The following is a 24,809-nucleotide window of genomic DNA, read 5'->3' as shown; positions in this document are numbered from 1 at the left end:
CGTAAAATGTTATTTTCACGACGTCAAACTGTGACATATCGGGAAAAGATGCATTTTTCGACTGATTTTTATCAATCAAACTGATTTAATTTGAAAACGAGTTCATGGACCCCTATCTTTCAAAACGGCAATTTGTTTCATTTTGCAGCGAGATTATGTGACCCAAATTTTATAAAACTGTAAATAGAGGATTTTTTTTTAATTTTGATAAACATGCAGCCAAAAAATGACGTTTTTTCCTCAATTCACGAACATTTAGTAAATGAGTTATTTCTGAAAACAAAATGCATATTTTTTTAGAATACTTATAAAATACAGAAATTACCGATTATTAAACAAAAAACAATTTGTGTTTATCCTTTATAACAAAAAAGTTATGCCTTTCTTTCGAAAAAGAAATTACGACCACAAATCTGAATTTTGAGCATATATAAAAAAAAATCGACCTCATTTTACTCAAAAAGTAGCACATAAAGGTATATTTTGTATTACATATTTGATTTAATCAGGTTAAAATAGCCTATATGCAAATTTTCATGAACTTGTAAATACAGGATCAAAACTGTATCGTATGCCCTTAAATAAGCGATTAGGTGATAAGAGTAAATTTTGATCATTCCTTATATCAGTAGTGTTTTATTGTACTTTTTTGTTTTCGGTCATGATATTGTCTGTTTATCTTCTCAATGTTTTTATTTAATGGCCATGGTATTAACTGTTTGTATTATGGTCGTTGTTTCGTTTCGGCCATGATATTGACTGTTTGTCTTCTAATCGTTTTTTTTTTGCCATGATATTGACTGTTTGTTTTTTCAATGTTTTTTTCCCTTTTCGGTCAAGATATTGACTGTTTATCTTCTCAGTCTTTTGTTTTCTTTGGCCATGATATTGACTGTTCATTTTTTCGACCATGTATTGACTGTATTTTTTCCACATTATTTTCCCTCCATTGGTATTGTGCAAATCCTTCCGTCTTAAATTATGATATTGCCCATCATATTTCTTAAGAAATAAGACGAAAACAAGATTTGGTGCCATGCCAATACAAAACTATACACAGACTTTCATCATTTATTTGGAACTTGTGAGTAGCGTTTTACATGATGAATAATCAAATCGAAATTGACTTAAACGTAACACGATATAAAAAAAACTCAACAATGGTTTGAATTATGTTCTTACTCGGATACTATTAAACCACTAACAATTTTCTATTTGATAAGATATTCATTGTAAACGTTATAATTCTACTTTAAAAAATTGAGAAATAATAATAACAAACAGCTTTATTTTAATTAACAAAGTTATGCATCAGAACGATTCCGTTTGACAAATTAGACTCTGGCAATGTTACAATTGTAGTGATATATCTGATACGTATGAAATATCGGTGAAAAAATTAACAACACAATGGGTGTTTTAGTGTCGTTTCTACACAATGTCAACAAAAGAACCAGCACAAAAATCAGGACCCACCAGAACTAGTCAAGACCAAATAAGCAGCACAGAACACATTTGCTAGCCGTGATTTTATTCAGTCCTACCACATTGCTTGCTGCTTTGTCAGACGAAACAATTCGTAGGGTATGTTGTTTTTTATAAGTCTTTCAGTCACTCAGTCTGTCCGTCAGTCCGTCCATCCGCCCACCTATCAATTAAGGCAACAGTAGTATACATGTACCGCTGTTCAAACTTATATATCCATGGACAAAAAAACTAAATCGGGGTAACAAGCTAGAAACGAGGAAAACGCATTTAATATCAGAGGAAAACAACGACACGACACAAAAATGTAACACACACAGAAACGGACCAAGCATCAGACAAAATCCCACGAGAATAACAAACATAACTATATAATAACTATAAGGCTGTCAATCCATCAGTACGTACGTTCGTCTATATATTAATTCAGAAACTGTACAACAACATTTCTTTAAACTTTGTAAGGACACAGTATCAAGACGTGCCTCTCGAAATAAGAAAAATAATTGGAAAATAAAATAATATTCGTACAGTTATACGTCTTTCAACCTAGAAATAATTTTATTTAAATGCGATTTTTACTACTGTAGAAGTTTGTCGTCGCCAATCAAACCATACAACGGATTTTCATAAAACTTTGTAAACAGTAGCAATGTTGATGTGTATATTGACAAAAATTTGTGATTCAATTATTTCCTTAGGAGTTATACCCCTTTGAACATAAGATTTTGGCCAAAATTAGTACTAAACAGTTTTTCATTGGTGGACTTCGGCTGTTGTCTGCTCTAACGTCGGGTTGTTGTTGCATTGACACATTTCCCATTTCTTTTCTCAATTTTATTACATCGTAACTCATTTGAAGCCACAGATTCGTATGGCGTTCATTATCACTGAACTAGTATATATTTGTTTAGGGGCCAGCTGAAGGACGCCTCCGAATGCGGGAATCTTTCGCTACATTGAAGACCTGTTGGTGACTTTCTGCTGTTGTTTTTTCATATGGTCGGATTGTTGTATCTTTGACATATTCCCCATTTCCATTCTCAATTTTATTTAAGATGCTAAACAGAAAAAAAATGTTGTCACTGAAATAGTAAAAATTTTAATTTCCCTATCGGTCCAGTATAATTTTTCAAAAAAATTGTTTACAATAAAATGCAAAGAGGGTGATCATGAGTCGATGAAAAGTAAAAAAAAATTAACGTTGTCAACCAACGGTGCAAGTTAAAACAACCTGCAATATCACTAACTTAGAGATGACTTAAAAATTAAATGCGATGAGCAACTTTTCGATTTTGTCGATACGTTAACGATTGTTGTAAGTTACAGTGACACCTGTGTATCGATGTTCCAATCTAGTAAAAAATTATTAAAAACTGTGCCATATGAGCGTTTTAACAAAACATAAAAAGCAACCAATAACCCGATTCAAAAAATTAACACTGACATGATTTCAATAAATCTGGATAACTATGAAAAGAAATAGTCCGTGTGTCAGAAAATACACTAACACAGAACATGTGTTTTACTTGAAAATGTACAGAATATTTTTTGAATGTTGGATTTTGTTTATTATAACCTAATGTTGATCGTGAAAAACTTTCAACACATTATTTCGATCATAAGAGAAATGTATAACCAAACCAGAATGTAAAGGTTTGGTCAATTGCTGAAAATCAAACAGTGACACGCAGTTGCTTCATCTACGTCATAAGATTACAATATGTATTTGAAGAAATTAATCGTGTTTGTTTCGCCTTCACAAGTAAGTGGATGCGTCACTACATACAAATTTTTGAGTTCTCATTCGTTTTGGTCTTTTTACTTTGAAATAGGTTTTTTGTAAGCTTTTTATATGTCAGTTTACAATGGTTTGATTGAAACTGCTATTGTTAAGTTGAATGTTTGTGATTTTTGTAATGTAATTGGTTAAGCATTGGTTAAATTTCATTTCCATTGATACTACTATTATCCCGCATCTTCAGTTACCGTTAACTGTCATCGACTGTTTTGCATTGTTTACTTTAACAAATGGTGGCATGACACATTTCAAAACTTTCGTTACACTATCAGAATAACATGAATGCATAAATTTTATCATCGGATCAAGGATATTTTTTATACAAAAAAGTCAATATGCAGACATCTTTCACATTCGGGCATTTCACATCCAATATTTTATGGTAATATACTGTAAAAAGCACAAAAAGGTCGGTATTCACCTCATGACATAACCAAACCTTTTAACACACTCATTCGGAAAGGATATAGTTACGATACTGATATAAGGTCATTAAGGATTGACTATATTGGTAGTAATATTGATTGACTCATAGGGTCTTTGCCTCAAATATAAACACATTTATTGTAAATCATATTATTGGCATGATACGGATTGTGTTCTTCTCTTATATTTTATGATGAAAGATACTTAGATGAAGTTATAATCTTTCAATCAGTTTAATTCAGGTCTGGAGCTAGCATGACATTAAATTCCAGTAGTGCTTTGTTAATATAGGTATCATCTTTGTAATTTTGATTAGTTTCTTTTGTTACCATTTCTGACATCTGAATTTGACGTGTTTTAAAAATGAACATATTGCTGTGTGTTTGTTTTTCTATATTAGCTTCAGATAAAGGGGGAGAGTTGAGATCTCACAAAACACAAAAGTACTTCTTTTAAATTAGTTTAACTGTGCATATTGATATGTGTTTCTCTAGACTACATTGGCTAGAAGCAAATTGGATGTGTTGAGATCTCACAAAACATGCTTAACCCCGCCGGAATCGCTGGCTGTTTTAAGTCTTAGCTGGTTTTATATGTATTTTGTGTTCCTTTCTATGTTTTTTTTAAGTTCAGTTGACGTCCATTTTCTCTGAATTGGAACACAATTTTATTTAAGGGTCAGCTAAAGACCACCTTCAGGTGTGGGGTTTTCTCGCTGCGTTGAAGACCTATTGATGGCCTTCGGCTGGTGTCTGCTCTTTGGTAAGTTTTTTGTTTCTTTGTCATTTTTAATTCTCAATTTTCAAGGTATATCGCTGCTTAATAGTCATAATCGATAGACAGAAAACAAATGCGGTTTACAAATTAAAACTGAGGAAAACTCATCAAATATAAGAGGAAAAACAGAAACACTGAATCGCATCAAAACAACCAACAACATACATAGAAACAAACTGCCAGTTACCTTTATGGTACACGAAAAAATATCGGGTTAAACTTGGTTTTATGGCTACCCAAACCTCCCAAATATAGAGCAATGTTAAGTATATAGCTAAAATGGCACAACTACATGACAGAAATACATCCAAAACAAAAGCGTAGACAATCAGAACAGATAAACTATAATATTAGTTTCCACTAGAAACTTGCAAAATAACAACGAACATCTTGTATTAACCACAAACAGTGACGTATTGTTGAAACAAATTTATAACGTTGAAATCCATACAATTATTTTTACAATACTAGTCCAAACAATTATCATGAATATGATGGTATTTAGAGACTATTTAAGGTAAATGCTGTGACGACGTAATAGATATTTAGACTAACACGACATTTTATCCATGGCAAAAGGTGATAAACTCGGCTTTGCAGATACACAAGACATATGTGTTCGACCGAAAATACAGAATTCAAACCTTAAACAAGAAAGTATAACACAATACTGAACGGTTTATCATATAATCTAAAAAAAAAAAAAAAAAAAAGCAATGAAATAGGCACATTTGTTTAATTAACTCGATTCTTAACTCTACAAACATGATAGTTTACAGCAACATACAGCATTGCATAACTAGAAATAACAATTTCCAAAATTTCTAAATAATAAAGTATAACACAATACTGAATTGAAAAACAACAGAAAAATCACAAATTAAATAAATGTATGTTGGATGCATAAATACAGAGACACGACTTATGTCAATGAACATTCATATCAGCAAACAGTCATATTCGGGATAAGGTCACGTATGGCACTAAGCAGACAGACGACAGATATGATAAACCACAATCTAGGACGTGGTGAGCATTTGTGATTAACAACATTTACGGAATCTCATTTTGAATCTTTTCTCCTTATATCTCTGTTGATGCAGTTTTTGTATAAGAAGCACTCTCCTGTATATAAGTACGTATAATTTGAACATAAACGAGCATTGCGTATCAATTGACATGTGTCAACATCATACGATACAGCAGATGGTATGTTATTGCAGAGAAATAGGTAATTGATAATTGGGGAGTTGACATCAATCCGTTTGTTATATATTTTAGTGTAAAGACTTTCAAATGTGTTAGATTAAAGGAAAACATCAAGATACGAGGTAGTCCTTATATTATCAATAGTATCCCTTTATCTACATTACAAATAAAGGACGATCTTTGCAACCAATCATAAGACATGTTATATCGAAAATCAGAAGATTACAAAAAACAAAGCAATAACATATATGCCACATAAAAAGTCTACTTAATCAAAAATTTTATAAGCCATTCCAGCTGGGTACCCGTATCCATCAATATCTCCATTACCATTTATCCACAAACCAAATCGAACATTTCGGCTATGTTCGATATGATGTAATCCTGTTGATATGGACATGCTGAAAGTGCTGAACTTATACAATCCTTCAGAAATGCTAAAAACACTTCGAATATTGGAAGGATTGCCATCCAGTAAAAAGCCACCAATAGCATCGCTCTGTACCGTTATGCTTATATAGCTGTCAAACCCAGTTGGTACTACGAAATCATATTCATTAAGGTATTGATTTACACCCGGAATCGTCATCATAAAAGGATCTCTTTTGTGTTTTGGTAAACCATGAGGGTACGACATGACAAGTACGTCATCAGATGCATAAATCAAAGAAATCGTGTTGTAATAAAAATCCAAGGAATCTCTTGCCATTATTGTTCGAGACTTTTTCTCGTTTCCTAATTTAATTGTCAAGTTAGTAATATTTATCGACTGTATACGAACAGTGTTATTCAAACGTGTAGCTACATGCGGAGTGATAAACAGATTATCTTGTTGATTAGTTGGTGATACTGATTCTATAAATGATTGACAACCACCTGCATGATTGTTTGGTACTGCCCAACTACATTTATTACCGCTAACAACAATGACTGGCTTTGATGATGTTACCATTGTTCCTGAAAGGTCACTAGTATGCGTTAACTGAAAAGTGTGATATCTGTTCATCACAATTCTAATTGTGTCATTGTTACCATATTGTCTGTTGTCATAGGTTATAGAACCGTATTGCAATTTCAAATTTATACTGATATCAGTATTTTGATCAACTGCTTTGAGCGCTAATAATTTACCATAGCCATATGGTAAGGTTGGTATTATGTATTTTGTAGAGGCAAATCGCACAGGCATTAACAAGAATCCTTCGGAATGCAACCCGTCATACAAAAAGCCATTCATATTTACTCTGACAACTGAATGAACTTCTAACCCTGCAGAATGTATACCATCTGACGGAAACACACTTGTATTAAGATTTGTTTCTGTATTAGTTTCGTCAATGATGATAGACTGATTTTTAGTGTTGTTGAAATAAAATACTGAAAGACGTGCCGTAATTTCTGATGCTACCAAAAGTTTCGGTTTAAGTTTTCCAATGTGTCCGATCAATCCTCCTAGAAAAACTACCAGAAAACTTGTGCCTTTCCCATCTATGATTAATAAATATAGTTTGTGAAATTCAAGTTATAATAAAACAGAAAACTACAAAAGCTAGTGTTATACATGATTTATACCGGTTTCTTACGAATATCTTTTTTTGAGTTTGCCTTGTTACTCGTACAATGTAGAATACGAAATTAGATATACTATAAACTTACTGGGGTTAGTTTAATAGTATAGAGGGCGCTCACCAATGACAGACATTGTGACAATTTATACTTATAATATATAAATATAGTTATCGGTACTCATGCTGTCTCATGGTAACACATTTGACAATAAAAGATGTAACTCATTACTGCCGACTATTCTGCTATATCATCTCTCGATTGCATCGAAATTTATACATATTTTGAACTTCAGCACGAGATAAAATTATATATCATCTTAATTTTGATTGTTACGATTTGCTATAAATATTAATGAACTAGTGTTACAGCTCACTTCTTTAAATAATGTAGTACTTATGCATATTCATTGTAAAAAATTATTTCTTGTAGTAATGATTATAATATAGTGATTTTACATGGGTATTTTTAACATTCCAGAACGCTGGAAGTATGTCTGACACAATATAACATTAATTACGTCGATACTTTTGTTCGGGAGATGAGAACATGACTAAAAACGGAAAGGTTTATGAAGTAAGGTCTTCGATCTTTCATTTGACCTCATAATAAAAACTGTGAAAAATTTTCACACCTCCAAACCAAAGAATTCTTCAAATCTTAACAATAGCTCAGTTGTTTCCGAACTTTTGATTAATTTAGCTGCATTTTTTTTTTTTGCTGCCTTTTGAACATACTGATTCCATGTGCTAAGTTATTTATACAGCATTCACTTTATATTTTATGAGTTTGTACGTTCTTGATGAAGACCAATCATGCTCAGCGCTTTGTACGCATCAAATTTATGAAGTGTTATATGTTCAATAGTTACTTGTTCATATATACTGCTGTCGATGGATGTTAAGTCTATTAGCTTATCAGTCAGTGTTTTTGGTACTGACATGATTTATAAATCCTTTTTTCTTTAAATCACCGTAGATTGATTAGAAAATTAATAAAAACGTCATAAATTTCTTCGTGTGTTTAGAAACTATTACACTATTGATTTAACATTTTTTTGGTTCGAACGTGCCAAATGAAGTTCAATCTGAAATAATGCTTTGAACGGACCAAATTTATTATCTGTTTTATCTTAATTTATATCTTACCTGAATGTTTACAATTTTTACCGAAGAATCCCGCTGCACATACGCATCGGTTATAATCATTTAACCTCTGCCAGCTTTCACCGTTATAACACATTGCATACTTGTCTGAAAAAATTAGATATCACGAGTTGGTTGACGGTAATGAAATAACCGTTTAACAGATGATATCAGGTATGTTTCCAATGTCGAAACTACAATCCACTTCCCTTTTCACCACTTATGTGACCTATCGAATTAGACTATTAACCGTAATTTTAATAACATGAGTAAAACGACAGGTGCCACATATCGAGCAGGATCTGCTGTCCCTTCCGGAGCACCTGAGATCACCCCAAGTTTTTGGTTGGATTCGTGTTGCTCAATCCTTAGTTGTTCATGTGTACTCTTATATGTTTGTTTTTTTGGCCATGGCGTTGTCAGTTTATTTTCGATCTATGAGTCTGACTGTCCCTCTGGTATCTTTCGTTCCCCTTTTTTAATAGATAGATAAATTCATCAGATATCAAGGTTTGAATGTTATTTGCCAGATTAGCGCTTTGTCCAAAACAGGCCTACCAGAGTCGATAAATCCGAAACAGTTTAAATGTCAAAAAGTAAACGAAATAAAGTATAAAAAAATAACCGAACTCTAAGATTAATCCAAAAACGTGAAGAACATAAAAAATGAAAAATTAAACGTTATCCATTAGCAGAATGGGTGAAAAGGTTAAAGATCATTGAGGAACCTGGATCTTTTATAGACATTGAATTTAGACGCATCAATAACAAAATATGTAAACGTCATCAATTTAAAGGAAAATGTAACATATTGTCGATGTGAACACACATTTCAGAACAAAATAATTATAAACATTTTCTCCGGTGCAACAACAACAATGATTCTATCAACATAAACCGGTAAACTAGATTCATTGAGTGCGTTGCAAATGTACTTGAGTAGGGTTGCAATTTTCCTAGAACATGATAGGAAACCGAAAATTCATCTTTACAGTCTTCTTTATTGCAATATATAGATGCATAAATTTAATATATAAATTAAGCTACTGTAGTATAACGATGTTTAATTAGATCTAGTTAATTGATTGGGAAAATACATAAATCAAGATAACAAACAAAAACTGAGAAAAACTGATAAACTCTTAAGCAGCGACACCGAGTTTGTAGACAATGTAAACATGTCCTGCTATGCATTATTTTCAAAAAACTGAAAAAAACTGATAAACTCTTAAGCAGCGACACCGAGTTTGTAGACAATTTAAACATGTCCTGCTATGCATTATTTTCATTATTACCTTTTTTTGTACTGTTCGATACATTAATGTTGATTGAGATACATGAGATGCTAACTACTGCCTGAAATGTTGAAGGATGTCATGAAGATGGATGTAAGGAAACCACACATGTTCAATTCACACGTAAATTATGTGTCTTTTACAGAAGGCTTCTCATGAATTCAGTGATAAACATACAAGAAAACGTTGATCAGCAGGGACATGCGTTAATCTTTGAATACAATACTACCTGTCTTTTGTGATATCACTTACATGATGAACATCTTTAAACATGATTTTAAAAAAACACAGCATTTCTGAATAACTCTGTATATGGTGATATAAAACACACAGAAATTTTTAAAATAGACATTAAAGCAAGAAAAAGTATATTTATTGATTTATTATGTTGAATCATATATACCTAAATTTGTGACCATACTGTTTTCGGTTTTCTGGAGTTTCGTCTCATTTTTTTTCTCAATTACTGCCAATTTCACATTAATTTCTGCCAATTTCTGCTGTAGCTGAGCTGAAATTAAAAACAAACAACACTTTTAAAAACAGGGAAAATGTGTTACAATAAATAGCAACTATGCATTTATCGTTGTGTTAACAGCTATTGTAAACTAGGTTATCATTTATTAGTATTGGTTGAAATCTATATTGTGGCGATCACCTTGAAATTAATTATAATATCATTGAGAATCATTGTTTCTTTTTCTATTATTGTTTGTAGGCGTCAATAAATTATCAAACAACTGTCGAACTTTTCAAAATGAGGATATGTTGTATAATTGCACATGAAAACAACTTTCATGAATACTTAATTGACCAGCTTCGGGGTCACTGAACAGCTTTCGATAATGATAAAAATCCATATGTCTATACCGTTTTCAAATTACTTTCCGGTGTTTTATATGTTAAGTGTTATGCAATCGGTAAGTTTCTGAATAATCTACTTTTTTATTATCAGCTCTAGAAATGTGGGATAGTGCTATCTTGTGATTTTGTTTGGGAAAAGCAAATTAAGGTTAAATGGTGACACATTCTTTTTTTCTTTTGAATTTGTGTATAATTTCATAAGTACCTAGTATTGAGTTTGTGTATATTATCGACACCACTAATTTTAGATAAAATTAAAAAACAAATTAAAAGCCTTATCGAATAATTCTAACACAAATATTATCATGTGTTTCAAAACTAATACTTTTTTAGAGAAGAAATATTTCTGTTATTCATTATGAATTAAAGAAATTTATTTATCTATACATTCAATCGAAGAGCTTTACAATTAGAAGATGCTATGCCAAGAAAAAGTGCATTGTTTTCCTTTTAGAGCAGAGCTTTTAGTGCATTTTCCTCTCTTCGTGTAGATCCATCCACCGAGTTTTCTTTCAAATATTTTTGATTGCTGTTAACATTTTTTTAATAGATATGGAGATATTAGAAGATCACTGTATTTTGACTACAAATAGCGATTGAAATTAGCGATTAGTCTTTAAGCTTTTGTTTATTCTGCAAAAACATAGAGGAACATGCACAAGAATGGAAATGCTATTTATTTCTGTCCTACCTATAACAGTAAAATAGATAACAGTCAGTATGAATCCAGTTGCCACCATATATATGGTTAGTGCCAGACAGTTCGTTTTAATCCATTTCTTCCATGATGGAACTAACACGTGGTCTATTTTGGCTTTTTTCTCGTCCATCTTTAAAACATGTATCTATGGTCACCATCCTCTCTTCTGATTTCTTCGTAATCCTGCATTTGTATTTCAGCCATCTTTACTTTCTTACGAATGTAACACCACTTAAAATAAACTAGTTAGTGACTACTATTGTTGATGATCCTATTAATTTATAAAACACATGAGGAAGTATTATACGGAAGCAAATGACCACGTGACAATCATTCGTAAAATTGGATGAAAATATACTGAATTCTTTCACTTGTCATAGTTAATGTTTATTGTTATGATTTAAATGTTGTCAGAAAAGCAGTTAATTCAAGCAATGTTTTGAAGTTATAAAATCTATGATGTTTATAATCATAAGATTTTTAACTACTATGAAATAAGATTTTTTTTTCATATCTGCCTTTATTTTTTCCATTAATTGCCTCAGCGACAAAACCCTTTAGATATTTATCTGTAATACCTCGGTTGAAAAATGGCACCCAAGATGTCAAGTGATTTTAAAGCATTTGGTAGATTAGAGCATCTGTGGGAAAATTGTTATTTGTTGATGACAGGGTGTTGATGTATTTGATACAACTTATAGAAAATAATTGTACAGTATAACAAAATAAAACTCAGACAACGATTGCGTAAACTGCAGTAGTTTAACATGAATAGTTCTATATTTCTACAAGGATTATAATTCAATACGGCAGGCTCTAGAATAAAAGAAACCTTAACAAAAAAGGGAGATGTTGTATTTACTGCCAATGAGAAAACTATCGACCCAAGTTAAAATAAAATGAATGTTTGTTGAAATAGACAACTGTACGGATTATCGCAATGAAAAAAAAACATACCGTATATATAACAGTCCTCAACATGAAACATAAGAAACAATTTAATTTAGACAACCAACGGTAGAATCTGAAACAAAACAAAAAACATATGTATGACAGACACATTCCAACGACAAATAACATTGGACAGACACATAGATAACAAGTTTTGGGGTTTAACAAGTTCGTAAGCACTCAGTCAATGTCTTAATCGGGGAACGTGGCGGAACAGAACTATATAAGACAAAGCCATAAAAATCAATTGAAAATGGTTTAATTCATCGGAGTTCAAAGACAATAACAACTTTTAAAAGATTTGATTTTGGTGTTTTATCGCAACTTTTAAGCTCCGCTTTTGGGTTATTCGTGGTGGCAAGATTATATTGGTGGAGGAAGCCGGAGTGCCCGGTGAAACCCACAAACCTTCGATAGGAAAACTGACCATCCTAGTTAATTAAGATTGGAGTCGAGTGCACCCGCACAAGCGGTCTTCGAACTCACAACTCAAGGTTGGCTGGCTGATGATTACAATAGTAACTACTTAGACTAGACTACTCGGCCACCGATGCCCTTTTAAAAGAAAACAAGTATCAAAGATTAAAAGATCAATCAGTAAACATCCAACATCCAATTGATGAAATGAATAGATCAGAGAAAAACATGACCATGCAATGCCAAAATAAAGGTGAGTATATTTCTCGCATAAATATATTCTGGAGTAATAGATAGAAACGATTAAGCAAAAAGGTTTCATATGTTATTTATTGATGACCTATGTCGCCGTATGATATTTTATTGTGAAATGCACACATTTCATTACGATTTCTATAAGGAAAGAATTAACTTTCAAGTATTTTAGATTTATATATTTGTAATGAATGTCATAGATTATTGTACTGAAACTGAACACATAAAATAGTCGTAAAGTTTATGTCAATTTTCAAACAAATTTTTGATAACAATTGAATATTATTTAACATATAACAACAAAACTGTAAACCACATAGAAAAAAGGAACATGACACAATCTTCATATCCATGTAAAGTCTGTGTTAATTTTATTTTAATTTGAAATGATTTGCTGAAATACTTTTATAACTGTGGGTGGCAGCTATGGCTTTTGACAACATCTGATTTGATTTGCCAAAATGCATAATAGTTGTTTTCCATTACACCACCAAAGTACTCGGCTATATGTTTTTCAAACCAAAATATAACATGTCAGCAAAGGCCATTTTTTACACATTCACATTACTATGAGACGTGTCACGGTACTTATCTATCCTAAATTCATGAATTTGGTTTTGATGTTATATTTGTTATTCTCATAGGATTTTGTCTAATGCTTTGTCCGTTTCTGTGTGTGTTACATTTTAATGTTGTGTCGTTGTTCTCCTCTTATATTTAATGCGTTTCCCTCAGTTTTAGTTTGTTACCCCGATTTTGTTTTTTCTCCATGGATTTATGAGTTTTAAACAGCGGTATACTACTGTTGCCTTTATTTATACGTTTCTATTGAAAGCAAAGTGACTGATGCATACACAGAAAATGTAACAATAACTATTTGTACTCCAAAACTTCAACAATAATTGTATTCACATTTGCATATCATGTACAACGGTGTAAAAATTTCATTAACCTCCTGTCTGTTATTTAGGACTTATGTCTAGAAATCGACTATGGAGGTCGGTTGCAAACAAAACTTTAAGAAAACAAGAGATGGTTTCAGATTCCCAATTGTTTCCCTTTCATTTTAAATCCATAATCATCAATTTGTAAATAATACGGACGCCATCACGAAGCTTTTAACTGTTTAATCCAGTTACTGCTTTTCTGTTTGATCGGTGTTTTTACGTTTGTCTTTCCGTTAATTGCTCTTGTGTTCTATATCGATCATATTCGTCTACCCATTTAAAGGTGATTTGTCAAGTTTGTTTAACACTGTAACATGTCATGAGGAGGCTATGCTTTCTGTTAAATTATAACTCCGCCCTATGAATAATCGCATATTGTTCAGTAGTTGTCATTGATTACTGCAGTTTGGTTTCAGCATGAAAAATCCTCTTGATTTGTTTCAATTATTGAGGTTTGTCTTGTTGTTGAAGGCCGAAAAAGACTGCATTGTTTGATATTGACGTCGGATTTGCGTCCATAGACGGTCCAAGTTGTTTTCAAAATAGTTCATTAAATCGATCATATACATCAACATCCATTGTCTGCAATATCGTCTATGTTGTGTCTCCGATAGACAGTCTGACACGTCTCTGCACTTCGATAAACATTGAAAATGAAATATGTCAAAGAGACAGTAAACCGACCTAAGAGCAGATAACAGCCGCAGGTTACCGATGGGTCTTCGTGCAGCAATTAGTCTGTGTTATAAACGGTTTCAAATTATAAAATTGTGAACTTGGACCTGATTTGATTTAGTTTCAAAGTGTTGAAGAGTATCAGTAAGGAGAAACTCATGGCAAGGTTCGGAATAGTCTCCAAATATTACAAAATGTATTGCTTTTACTTGGTTTTTTTCATGTGCTCGAGTAAAGCATTCCTATATCATTTTTAAGGATTAAGACTACCTAAATCTTTTTGATGATAACTCTAGAAAGATATTTTCAACTTTTAAGTATTTAAAATGTATAAATTTCATTTGAACGCTATCTATTTGACTAGCAAACTATGATATATCGGATATAGACATGAGTATCTTTTGTAAAAATCAAATGTGGCGGGGACAAAATCCCGTTTAAAGGAAGTAAGAACAATTGATAAACATGGAAAATAGAGATGGGCAGTTACTGATAAAAAGTTTATTTAGTTTACAAGGAAGATAATTCACAGTCCTGAAACTAATGTTTATTTGTATCAAGTTTACTTAGAACAATTAAATTATGATGTAAACTTATTTTCCTAAGAATAAACGATGAAGTGGAGTAAGTTAATATATATAGGTCAATTTTCTGTATTGGTGAATCATAAAGGCATCGTATTTTGTACGTTAATTGGCCTGTGATTGGCAATCATACCACTGTCTCAGGTTTGGGAAGGGTTGGAATCCCGCTTGCCTAGTTAACCGCGCCAAATTCTGTATGTACGTTCCTGTTTAAAGATAGGAGTCTGTAATTCGGTGGTCGTCGTTGGTTGCTGTATATCATATTTGTTTTTCGTTATTTCGGTGCTTTTTATAGCTGACTATGCGGTATGGGCTCGATGCATTGTGGAAGGCTGTACCGTGACCTATAACTGTTAATTGTGTGTCATTTGGTCTCTTATGAAGAGCTGTCTCATTGGTAATTATACCACATCTTCTTTTTCATATATACACATCTTCTTTTAGATAAATTTATATATACGGACGACATCCTTTTCGGATTAAGCAATTTGATGTTGAGCAATATACGAAAGGTTAAACTAAATCAAAAGAGCTGTATATTAGCAAAAGCAATTCACAAAAATGATAAGTTTAAGAAGTCAAGTCATTTTTATAAGCAAGGTATTTAAATATTCCAACGTTAATCTGTCTGTAACAAGGACATCGCAAACTCAAATAAATGGATGAACTAAATACTTATATCAAAAACAATGTGAACAAGAGAAAATTCATAATTTCAATCACATTTTTACATATTACTCTCAATGGACAAGTAGCATTCCTAATCAACGAACTTCCTTTCTATTAACACGTGTAGATCAATTACCTGGATTCTGGACAAACGGAATAATGCCCTGAACAATTTTGAAAGTAATATTAAATTAAGATAGCATAAAATTTGAACTGATTAGAAATCTGTTCAGAATACTATATACTTGTCCTACTATTTTTGTATTGGTAGAAATTATGGTGTTTCTTGCTTCCCCTATTTTGCTATTGGCTTAGAAATGTTCAGTTATTTTGTATTGATTTGTCAAAGATTCTGTAATTAGGTTAACATTAAAAAAAAAACACAAAACAACCTTATAGAAAGAAATTAATTCATTTTGCATAGGCCGATTAGGACTGTCCTTTTATCTCGGTTTTTAAAAAGACATTTTAATGAATATTAATGAAATAACAGACCTTTAGGGTCGGCCATAGTGAATGTACTAAATTGATAGTAAATGATTTTCAAAACAGCAGTTTTATTCACTGAACTTTTTTTTTTTATTGAATCTTTATTGATGAGAGAACTAGAACGATTGGAATGTGTTTGTAAATAGAAGGTATTATTGTTATTTGCAAGATATTGACTTGACTAGCACTCACCATTAGCATTGTTATAGATTACTCACTTACTACGTTTGAATAAAATGAAAGGAGGAATTGGTATGTATTGTAAATTTCCAAAAAGGTACGATCAATGAATTTTGATAGTGTTATCAATATTTGCTCTTTCATCATGTTGATTGATAGAAATAAATTCAAAATTTGAATCATTAAATAAATTTACTGACGCAAAAATATACTCTAGCTTTTGTTATCTTCAATCGGTGATGAATAGAGATCTATGTATCTTTAGTATAAATCAAAATAGTGTCGAAACATCACGTTTAAAGGAAGTACAAAACACTTGACCCTACAAACAACTTGACTTCACAAAACACTTGACTTCAAGTAATAGGGGAAAATCTACAGTCCTGATAGAAACGTATTCTATTTTTTATCAAATTTACTTAGAAATAATTGAAAAATAATTTTACTTGTATGAATATGCCGTTCAGTAAGTCGATAACACAGTTCTCTGTATTGTTGAATGATAAAGACATTTGTTTGATTCGGATTTTGCACTCTGATGTTGATAAAAAAAAGGAGCTGAATGACCAAAGTAGAATATTAGCAACTGCAATGCACAAAAAAGTCAATTAAGCCAAGTTCTTGTTTTTTATACTTTGATGTGCAGTTGTCTGTTACAAGGACACCGAAAATTAACATGACGTAACGATGAGTGCAGATCAGGGTGTTTTCGGGTAAAATTACTGATCGGGCTGATATACATTAAAACTATAGAAAAAACTGGAACCCGTTATTTCAAAGGTGAAAATTGCAAAGTTGGTTATTAGGATAATTTACGGAGCACCTGAGATCAACCATAGTTTTTGGGTAGGGTTCGTGTTGTTTATTCTTTAGTTTTCTATGTTGTGTCATGTGCACTATTGTTTGTCTGTTTGTCTTTTTTATTTTTAGCCATGGCGTTGTCAGTTTGTTTTAGATTAATGAGTTTGACTGTCCCTTTGGTATCTTTCGTCCCTCTTTTACACCTGTTTTATGGCTTTTTAAAGTTAAATGTACATTTAGGTACAACAATCCGGACTTTTGCATCAGATAGGATTGTGAGGAAGATTAAGTAACTGAGTTTGACTGAGATATATATACATTTGATGCTTGCTAAACTGTTTAGCTAAACATACTAAATTATGTTATTAAAAACAATTTAAGCAAGAGACAAAAATATTATTTCAATGATATGTACGTATACAAATGACTTAAAAGCAGCAAGCTCGATCAACTAAGTTCCCTTTTACACGACAATACTCATCAATAGCTTATGTTCTCGATAACCCGGATGACGTCGTTGACAAACCTGACAATAAGATTCAATTTAAATAGGGAAGAGTTTGATGTTTGTATACAAGAATCAGATGTTTTCATATCAAACTTTTCACTGAATAATTTCACACTGGTATTTTGAATAGTGTTTATTAAACTCTTTGTTTTAATTAACTAAGATTCTGAAAGTTGGTACGACTTCAAAAAATAAAATGAGACTGCATTATCCAAACGAATAAACAATTTTTCAACAGATTATTTATCATCGTCCAATTGTCACAGTCTTATATTTGTTTTTGTATTAAACAAAGACATTTGAATGAATTTTAAGATCGTCAGCGGTAGCCATAGTAAATTGGTTATACTTATTTTGCAAAAATGCATAATCTGTTTTCCGTAACCGTACCTGATTTTGATATCTGCCTGAATAAAATATTCAACAATAAAACCAGAACCAATATGTTGAGTCTGTTTTATATAAGACGCAAGAGTCACCCAATCCCAACTGATTAATGTTGGTTCTATTTTTTAACAAGTTAAAGATGACTAAATATGTGATGTTATACAGGTATGAACACTAATTGGACTTTATGATTTTAATGTTTGAATTTTAGGATAGCGAACAATCATGCTTCTCTTAGGTTGTTTATAATATTAAAGTCATATGAAACCTCAAATTAAAAAAAAATATGCATCTGTTTTTTATAACTAAATTGATAGTTTTCATTATAAAACTTTTGTACATATACTTTTTTCTGAGGAAAATTCTTTAATTTGTCCACATTTAGAAGAAGTTTACTTATTTTTAATTGCTTGCTTCCAGGAAGCAATTCGCCGACATATTTTCCGTATGCATAGTGACCTGAGCGTAACCCTCCTCGTAAAAATCCGGTGATCGCAATACGCATGAATCTGTCATTAAAATAAACAATTATCTGATTGTACATGTTAAACACGTGCTCAATACCCATGCTTTTTGTTATTTATTTACTATAACGTGACAATCGGTAAACTTCGGCTTCAAAACACGGCATTTAATGAGCAGCCATATTTGTTAAATCATAACAGACAGAGAGAAAAAAAATTGACGATTATACGATATATGTGCGTAAATAATGATAAAATCGTGTACAGCGGACTTAGTTTGTGATATATACATGCATTGGTTCAAGAATTGGAAAAACATTATTTTTCACCACTCACTCGTTTCATATGACTTTAAACCTTACTAACATTGGAAGGGTACTCTTTCATAGTTAAGTCTAATTTAACACGATGTATGTGTGTATTGTAGTAGGATTTGAACTAGATATAAATATATGTAATATTCTTTTGATCGGTGCTTTTTGTTGGTGGCTTTTTGTTAGTTGCAAGATAATGTTATATGCTTTGAAAAATGTTTGACACAACCATGTTCGCAAGTGCCAGAAATTCAGTTGTTGTCGTTGATAGCTCTATGTATTGTTCATTTTATTTTGTACTCGCTTAAGTATGAAGACTACTATATTCCATGCCGGGGCCTTCAAATGTTTCTAATTGATGAAGACCGAACGGACTGCGTTGTCTTATTACCCGCCACAGTTGTGTCAATGAACAGTCTAATTTTTCGATGTATCTCATCAAAACAATCAACTGCTATGTACAAGATACTTTACTGGCAAATGAAATAATTATCGTTATAGATAAAGTACTCTCTGCTTTCGAATAACAGTAATCTCTGCTTTCGAATAACAATGACAGAGGACAGAAAGTGCAATGCAAATTTCCAACAATGCTTCGACCCTCAAAGTCTCCCACATCATTTGGAAATTATACTGATAAAAAAATACTATTATGTTTACTATGATAATAACGGATTAAGATATGTGTATCTATAGTATAAAACAAAAATTGTGATGAAAACCTCCCATTTAATAGAGTCTTAAAAATAATTAAATTTTCCCCCTTTTTTTCTATTCAAAAGAGATTGCGAATCATTCAAAATCACTTGTCTTAAGTTAACATCCATAAACGAAAGAGATGAACTAACCTAAACGAGCAAATATGTACAAATGAAATGCATAGAAAATATGAGTTACTATATACTATAGTAAAGTTATTTGTATAAGGAAAGGAGTTGTAACTTTATTCCAAGGACGGTAACACAAAAAAATCTTTAAAAAAAATGGCGGAAGTTATCGATTGTTTACTCTGGTTTCGGAGATAACATTTAAAGTTTCTATATCTTATATACAGGCTAATGTTCAAAATACAGTATAGGGTAAAACTTATTTACAAACTCTGAAAACTAAAAACAAAAATGTCACAAAACAGCGAATTATGGTAAATCTTTAAGAATTATCAGCTTTCATCTGACCGAAAAAAATTAGCCTAGCATAGATTTTCATCCGTACCTGTAGTGTTTATTTTCAAAAAGTTCGAGTGTTGAACAGCGGTATACTACTGTTGCCTTTATTTAACGTATTGTTAAAAATGTTTGATGTTTAAAAATAGATTCAGATTCTATTTCTTTAAAGATATAAAGACTCCATTCACGCTGTAAGTAATAATTATCAGAATTTTTCGTTTCTTTCGATGAATCTGAATGACATGGTAAACTTTTGCACGGAACTAAACGCTATGCGACACATACATGACATAAGAGTATTCTTCTTTCCCATAACCCTTCATCATAATTTATAGAAATGCTCACCATAAACATATGTCTCTGTCTTCTCAATATCTCCAAGCTCTTAATATTCCCGAACAATCTTCACCAATAGACAGGTTATATCTTTATAACATGTCGACTTACAATATTTCAAGCTCTTGATAGTCCATTTCGTCTTAAGCAAATGAAAGTCTCTTCCTGAGCAATATGGCATGTTCTAACTCTGCACACACAGTCTTTCAAGTGATCTACATGTGAAAATTTATGTTACTAATTTATTAATACCGTAGCACAAAAATATTGCTCAAGGAATTTCAAATTCCATAAATATTCATCCAAGGAGCCTAAATTCCTTGATCTTGAGACGGGACTTCGACGATAAAATAAGCTTGGTTGGTTCACAAAACTAAGAACTTATGCTGTTACCAAATAACAATACTCAAGTGTTTCTTGATAGATTCAATTAAACTTAGTTTCATAGGGTTTTTTCTTCTGCTTCTTTCGTTTTTTGTCGGTTAACATTTAATCGACCGTTAAGTACTATGCACAAACACAAACATTTTGGTTTTTATCATTATTTAAGATTGTTGTGTAGTTTTATAGTTGTTCTTTGCTTCATTTACGTTTATACATTAAATAAGGCAAAATTGTTAGGTTTTTCTTTTTTTTTTATGTTCACTTGCTTGAAGCTTGGCAATGGTCTGAGGTATAAAAAAAAATCCTAAACAAATTTTGGAGATTTGAAGTTAATGGATATGACATTTCGTTTTTTGTTTAATGATTCTTATGAATTACTAAATGTTTTAAAATATATATATTAAAACGTATTTTGCCAGATACGATTATTGCAAAAAACTGATTTTGATATAAATAATGGCGCTGTAATGAATAACATATTTTTTTATGATAGTGAATTATGGGTCCGTTGTGTTATTTTTAAGATACAGTTCTGTGCTGAAAATTTGATAATTCAGAAAAAAAGAGGACTTCGAGGTGTTTAAATCATTAACAAAACAAATCAAATACTGACAATAAAAAGGTAGAGAAATAATCTGTATCTGTATCTGTATTTCCCACTTGTGTAATTAGGATGGGTACGTCACAGATTCCTTTCGGCTATTATGTGACGGGTTGGTCTGCGCACAATTAGTCGCGCTTACTGAGGAGTGCAGATTTAAACTCCTCGGTAGTAGTGGCGCACACTACTGAGTCTTCCAGATGGTTCCAGTTTATTGCAGTGCGCACAAAAATAGAGTTCTTGTATTGTTCTGTCTTACTGGTAATAATATGATTGATTGTTGGTTGCTTTACGCCGCATTAGCACAACAAGGCTATATCGCGGCGACAAAGTAGAGAAATAAGGTAATAATTATTAGGCGAGTGTTATATTTGAAAAAGACGTCTAGTTAAGGACTTTAATGCACCCACCTAACACACGGCTAATTTGTTTTTTAAATGAAAGAATAATGATTAAACTTTGATTTTTGCCCGGTCGTCACAAAATCGTACGGTGCAGTTTTTGTAAAATTGACGTTTATTTCAGAAATTAGTTGAAAGTTATAAAATTACGACATGTTTTTCAAGCAAAGGAAATTAGTCGTATCTCTTCTTTTAGACAGAATAATTAAGTGAATTAGATTCTTAAAATAATGAAAAACAATATTTACAACTGTACGTACGCATGCTTTTGCATTCCTTCTAAATATTTGACATTTTGTACGAAAATTTTCATAATCCCGACCTTTTCGGATCTACAATTAAATTGTTATTAAATGTTTTTGCACTCTATCCGTTTTAGACCACACCAAATTGCTCATCAGTTATCGTTTTTTCATTCAAGATCAAGACTTTATCTCAACATTTCTTAAAATCACAAATTTCTGTAATTTTATGATGTTGGGTAAAATCACTATAATTTCCGGAATTCCTTATCTATTTCGTTATCGTTTTTTACTGAATATATTAGTCGATTTCCGTGTACTTGATAGTGCTTTTAGAGTACGATAAATCATATTTAAACGGTTCTATTTCTAACTTTAACTTCAGTGTAGCTTAAATAGATATAAATTCGTCCGAAATAAAGATCAAATCAAAGTAAAACATAGTTTTTGAGTTCTGTAGAATTCACCCCTTTCTAAATAAGGAATCGTATCGGAAAATTGTAGAAAATATTCCGAGTCGTGTCAAATTTTCACAGCCCAGTTCACAATGAAACCCTTCCTTTGCTAAAAAGCAAAAAAACTATACATTTATTGACACAGATGCATAGTCTGTCATATATTTACTACATACACATGTAGAAACTATGTAGTTAAACACTTAAATGAAGATACAGTTGTATTGCCGCAGTGGGAAAACGAAAAGATGAAGTTTACAGAAGACTGGTCGATGAATATGAAAAACATGAAAACATCCCATTTGAAAATACAAAATATCATAAGAGTTGCTATAAATATTTCAAAAGTAAGCACAACTTATCATCTTCTGTTTTGTCTGTACAAAGACTTTGTACTACAAGTACCAATTCTACCGACCAGTAGATCTCATATATCAACGAGGACAGTAGATCTACAACTCATTCTGATTTGTCTGTTTGTATATGTTGCAAATGTATAAAGCCTATTAGCAAGTTACACAACTTCATAAGGTATCCTCTGAGGAGCAAACTCAAGCTGTATTGAATGTTACTACATATATCTCCTACAATGATCTGATTTACAATATAACTCATGATAATTTTACTATTAATTTTTTATACCATCGAGCTTGCATCGCTAAATATTTGTTACAAAATTTGAAATCTGAAATTAAAGAGCTATTTAGCTCTGAACATAAAACAGCTTTTACTAACATTTTGACGATTAAAGATGACGTACCTATACACAAGGAAGTATTCTGGTTAACAATTTTAATTACTTACAGCTTCAACAAGGCGAAGGTGCATCCAGTATTGTATACAGTAGCTCTATAATTTTGTCTTATGCCGTAATGACGGAAAATTACCCGTTTAAAATGACTGTGATATTCGGTCTGTAAAATTTAAAGATCTGAGCAGTGACTGCGAAACTGGTTGCAAGCACTTAGTGCAGCTACTTTACGGAAGCAGATATAGGGTAAAGTTATCCAATCAGATGAATATCCATTATCTAAAAACATTTCACTGGATTATTCAATTGAAATTATGCCACCTGCTTTAAAAACAGTTCTGTGTTGTCTTTTGGATGATGGCACATCTACGGCAGTTAATAAAGCGTACGATATTCCTATTGACAAAGTTCTTAGATGTATGGCTTTAGTAGAATGTTTATTATATATAAATATTTTTTTTACTCTTTTTCATTTAGGTTTATCACTACAAATGCACCGTATTTATGGACACACCTTTGTTAAATATTAACAAGTTTGACTGATCAGGAGATTCGAAACAATGAAAATGGGGCATACATTCTACATGGCATTATTTTTTTCTGTGGGTTAAAAATTTATCCAAGACAATGTCGACCTAACTACAGAAACAATAAAAGATCTCCGTATGACTTTGGTTGGTTAAAGGCAACATCAGTCCGGTATGATGTCATCCAACTTTCTACAAGATTTGATCTGTTCACGCATTGGTATAGGTATAGGGGGAGGGATGAGATGTCCAAAAACATGTTTAACCCCGCCGCAATTTGGCGCCTGTTCAAAGTCAGGAGCATCGTGCCTTTCTTAGTTTTGAATGTTTTTTTATTTTAACTTCTTGAGTATATTTCGAAGCATAGTATGACGTCCATTATCATTTCAAAGTAGTACATTTTTGTTTAGGGGCCAGCTGAAGAACGCCTCCGGGTTTGGGAGTTTCTTGCCGCATTGACGACCCATTGGTGGTTTTTGGCCGTTGCCTGCTTTTTAGCGGGTTGGTGTCTCTTTGACAAATCCCTCATGTCCATTCCAAATTTTTAATTCAATCTGTATATAGTAGATCTTGTGTCCGCTTTGAGCAAAACCTCTGCTGTACTGATATATGCCCATGCCAAGGAAGTTGTCTTTGTATGGATATGTTGACCGATAAAAATGATGAGATTACAAGTTAAAATGAAGCTATAATATTCCGATATCGCAATATTCCGACACCTAAATGGTCCAACATCCCATTGGTCCGACATTAGAAAGCCAAATATAAGGTTCAATATTAGGATAGCCTTGTCCTCCGTTTGAAGTGGTGAAAAAAGATTAAAAAAAAGTAATACTTAGTGCCAAAGTAGCCGAACGTCATCACTAGCGTAATTTAAAAAGAGTACAAACTACTTTGTCAAGTGTTGTTTCATTAATTATACATCTCAAGATACACGGCGGCCGACTGAAGTAAAATCAAACACATTTTGACGTACAATGAGTGATCATATTTTCCTTGTGATGTTTTATATTAAAATTGTCAATTTGTTGATATTT

At 32.0% G+C, this 24,809-nt stretch overlaps 1 protein-coding gene across 1 annotated transcript; it reads right to left on the bottom strand.

The window, feature by feature from the left end:
* Window positions 1-5,206: 5,206 nt before the first annotated feature.
* Window positions 5,207-11,499, bottom strand: LOC139491855 (IgGFc-binding protein-like). Its single transcript, XM_071279756.1, has 4 exons — window positions 11,260-11,499; window positions 10,108-10,215; window positions 8,413-8,517; window positions 5,207-7,186 (listed from the first exon to the last, which is right to left on the bottom strand). Exons 1-4 carry the CDS (start codon window positions 11,396-11,398, stop codon window positions 5,967-5,969), a joined length of 1,572 nt encoding a protein of 523 aa, XP_071135857.1. The 5' UTR covers window positions 11,399-11,499; the 3' UTR covers window positions 5,207-5,966.
* Between the last annotated feature and the right edge of the window lie 13,310 nt (window positions 11,500-24,809).

This window comes from Mytilus edulis, chromosome 10 (assembly GCF_963676685.1).
Source record: "Mytilus edulis chromosome 10, xbMytEdul2.2, whole genome shotgun sequence".
Classification (NCBI taxonomy): Eukaryota; Metazoa; Mollusca; class Bivalvia; order Mytilida; family Mytilidae; genus Mytilus; species Mytilus edulis.
Note: the sequence above shows the minus strand (reverse complement) of the source record. Positions and strands in the feature narration are given on the sequence as shown.

Coding starts and splice junctions, on each gene's coding strand:
- LOC139491855 (XM_071279756.1), bottom strand. CDS start 11,398: ATGGACGAGAAAAAAGCCAAAATAGACCACGTGTTAGTTCCATCATGG. Junction 10,216..11,259: donor TATCTATTTTACTGTTATAG/GTAGGACAGAAA, acceptor TTTTAATTTCAG/CTCAGCTACAGCAGAAATTG. Junction 7,187..8,412: donor TAAAAATTGTAAACATTCAG/GTAAGATATAAA, acceptor TATTAATCATAG/ATGGGAAAGGCACAAGTTTT.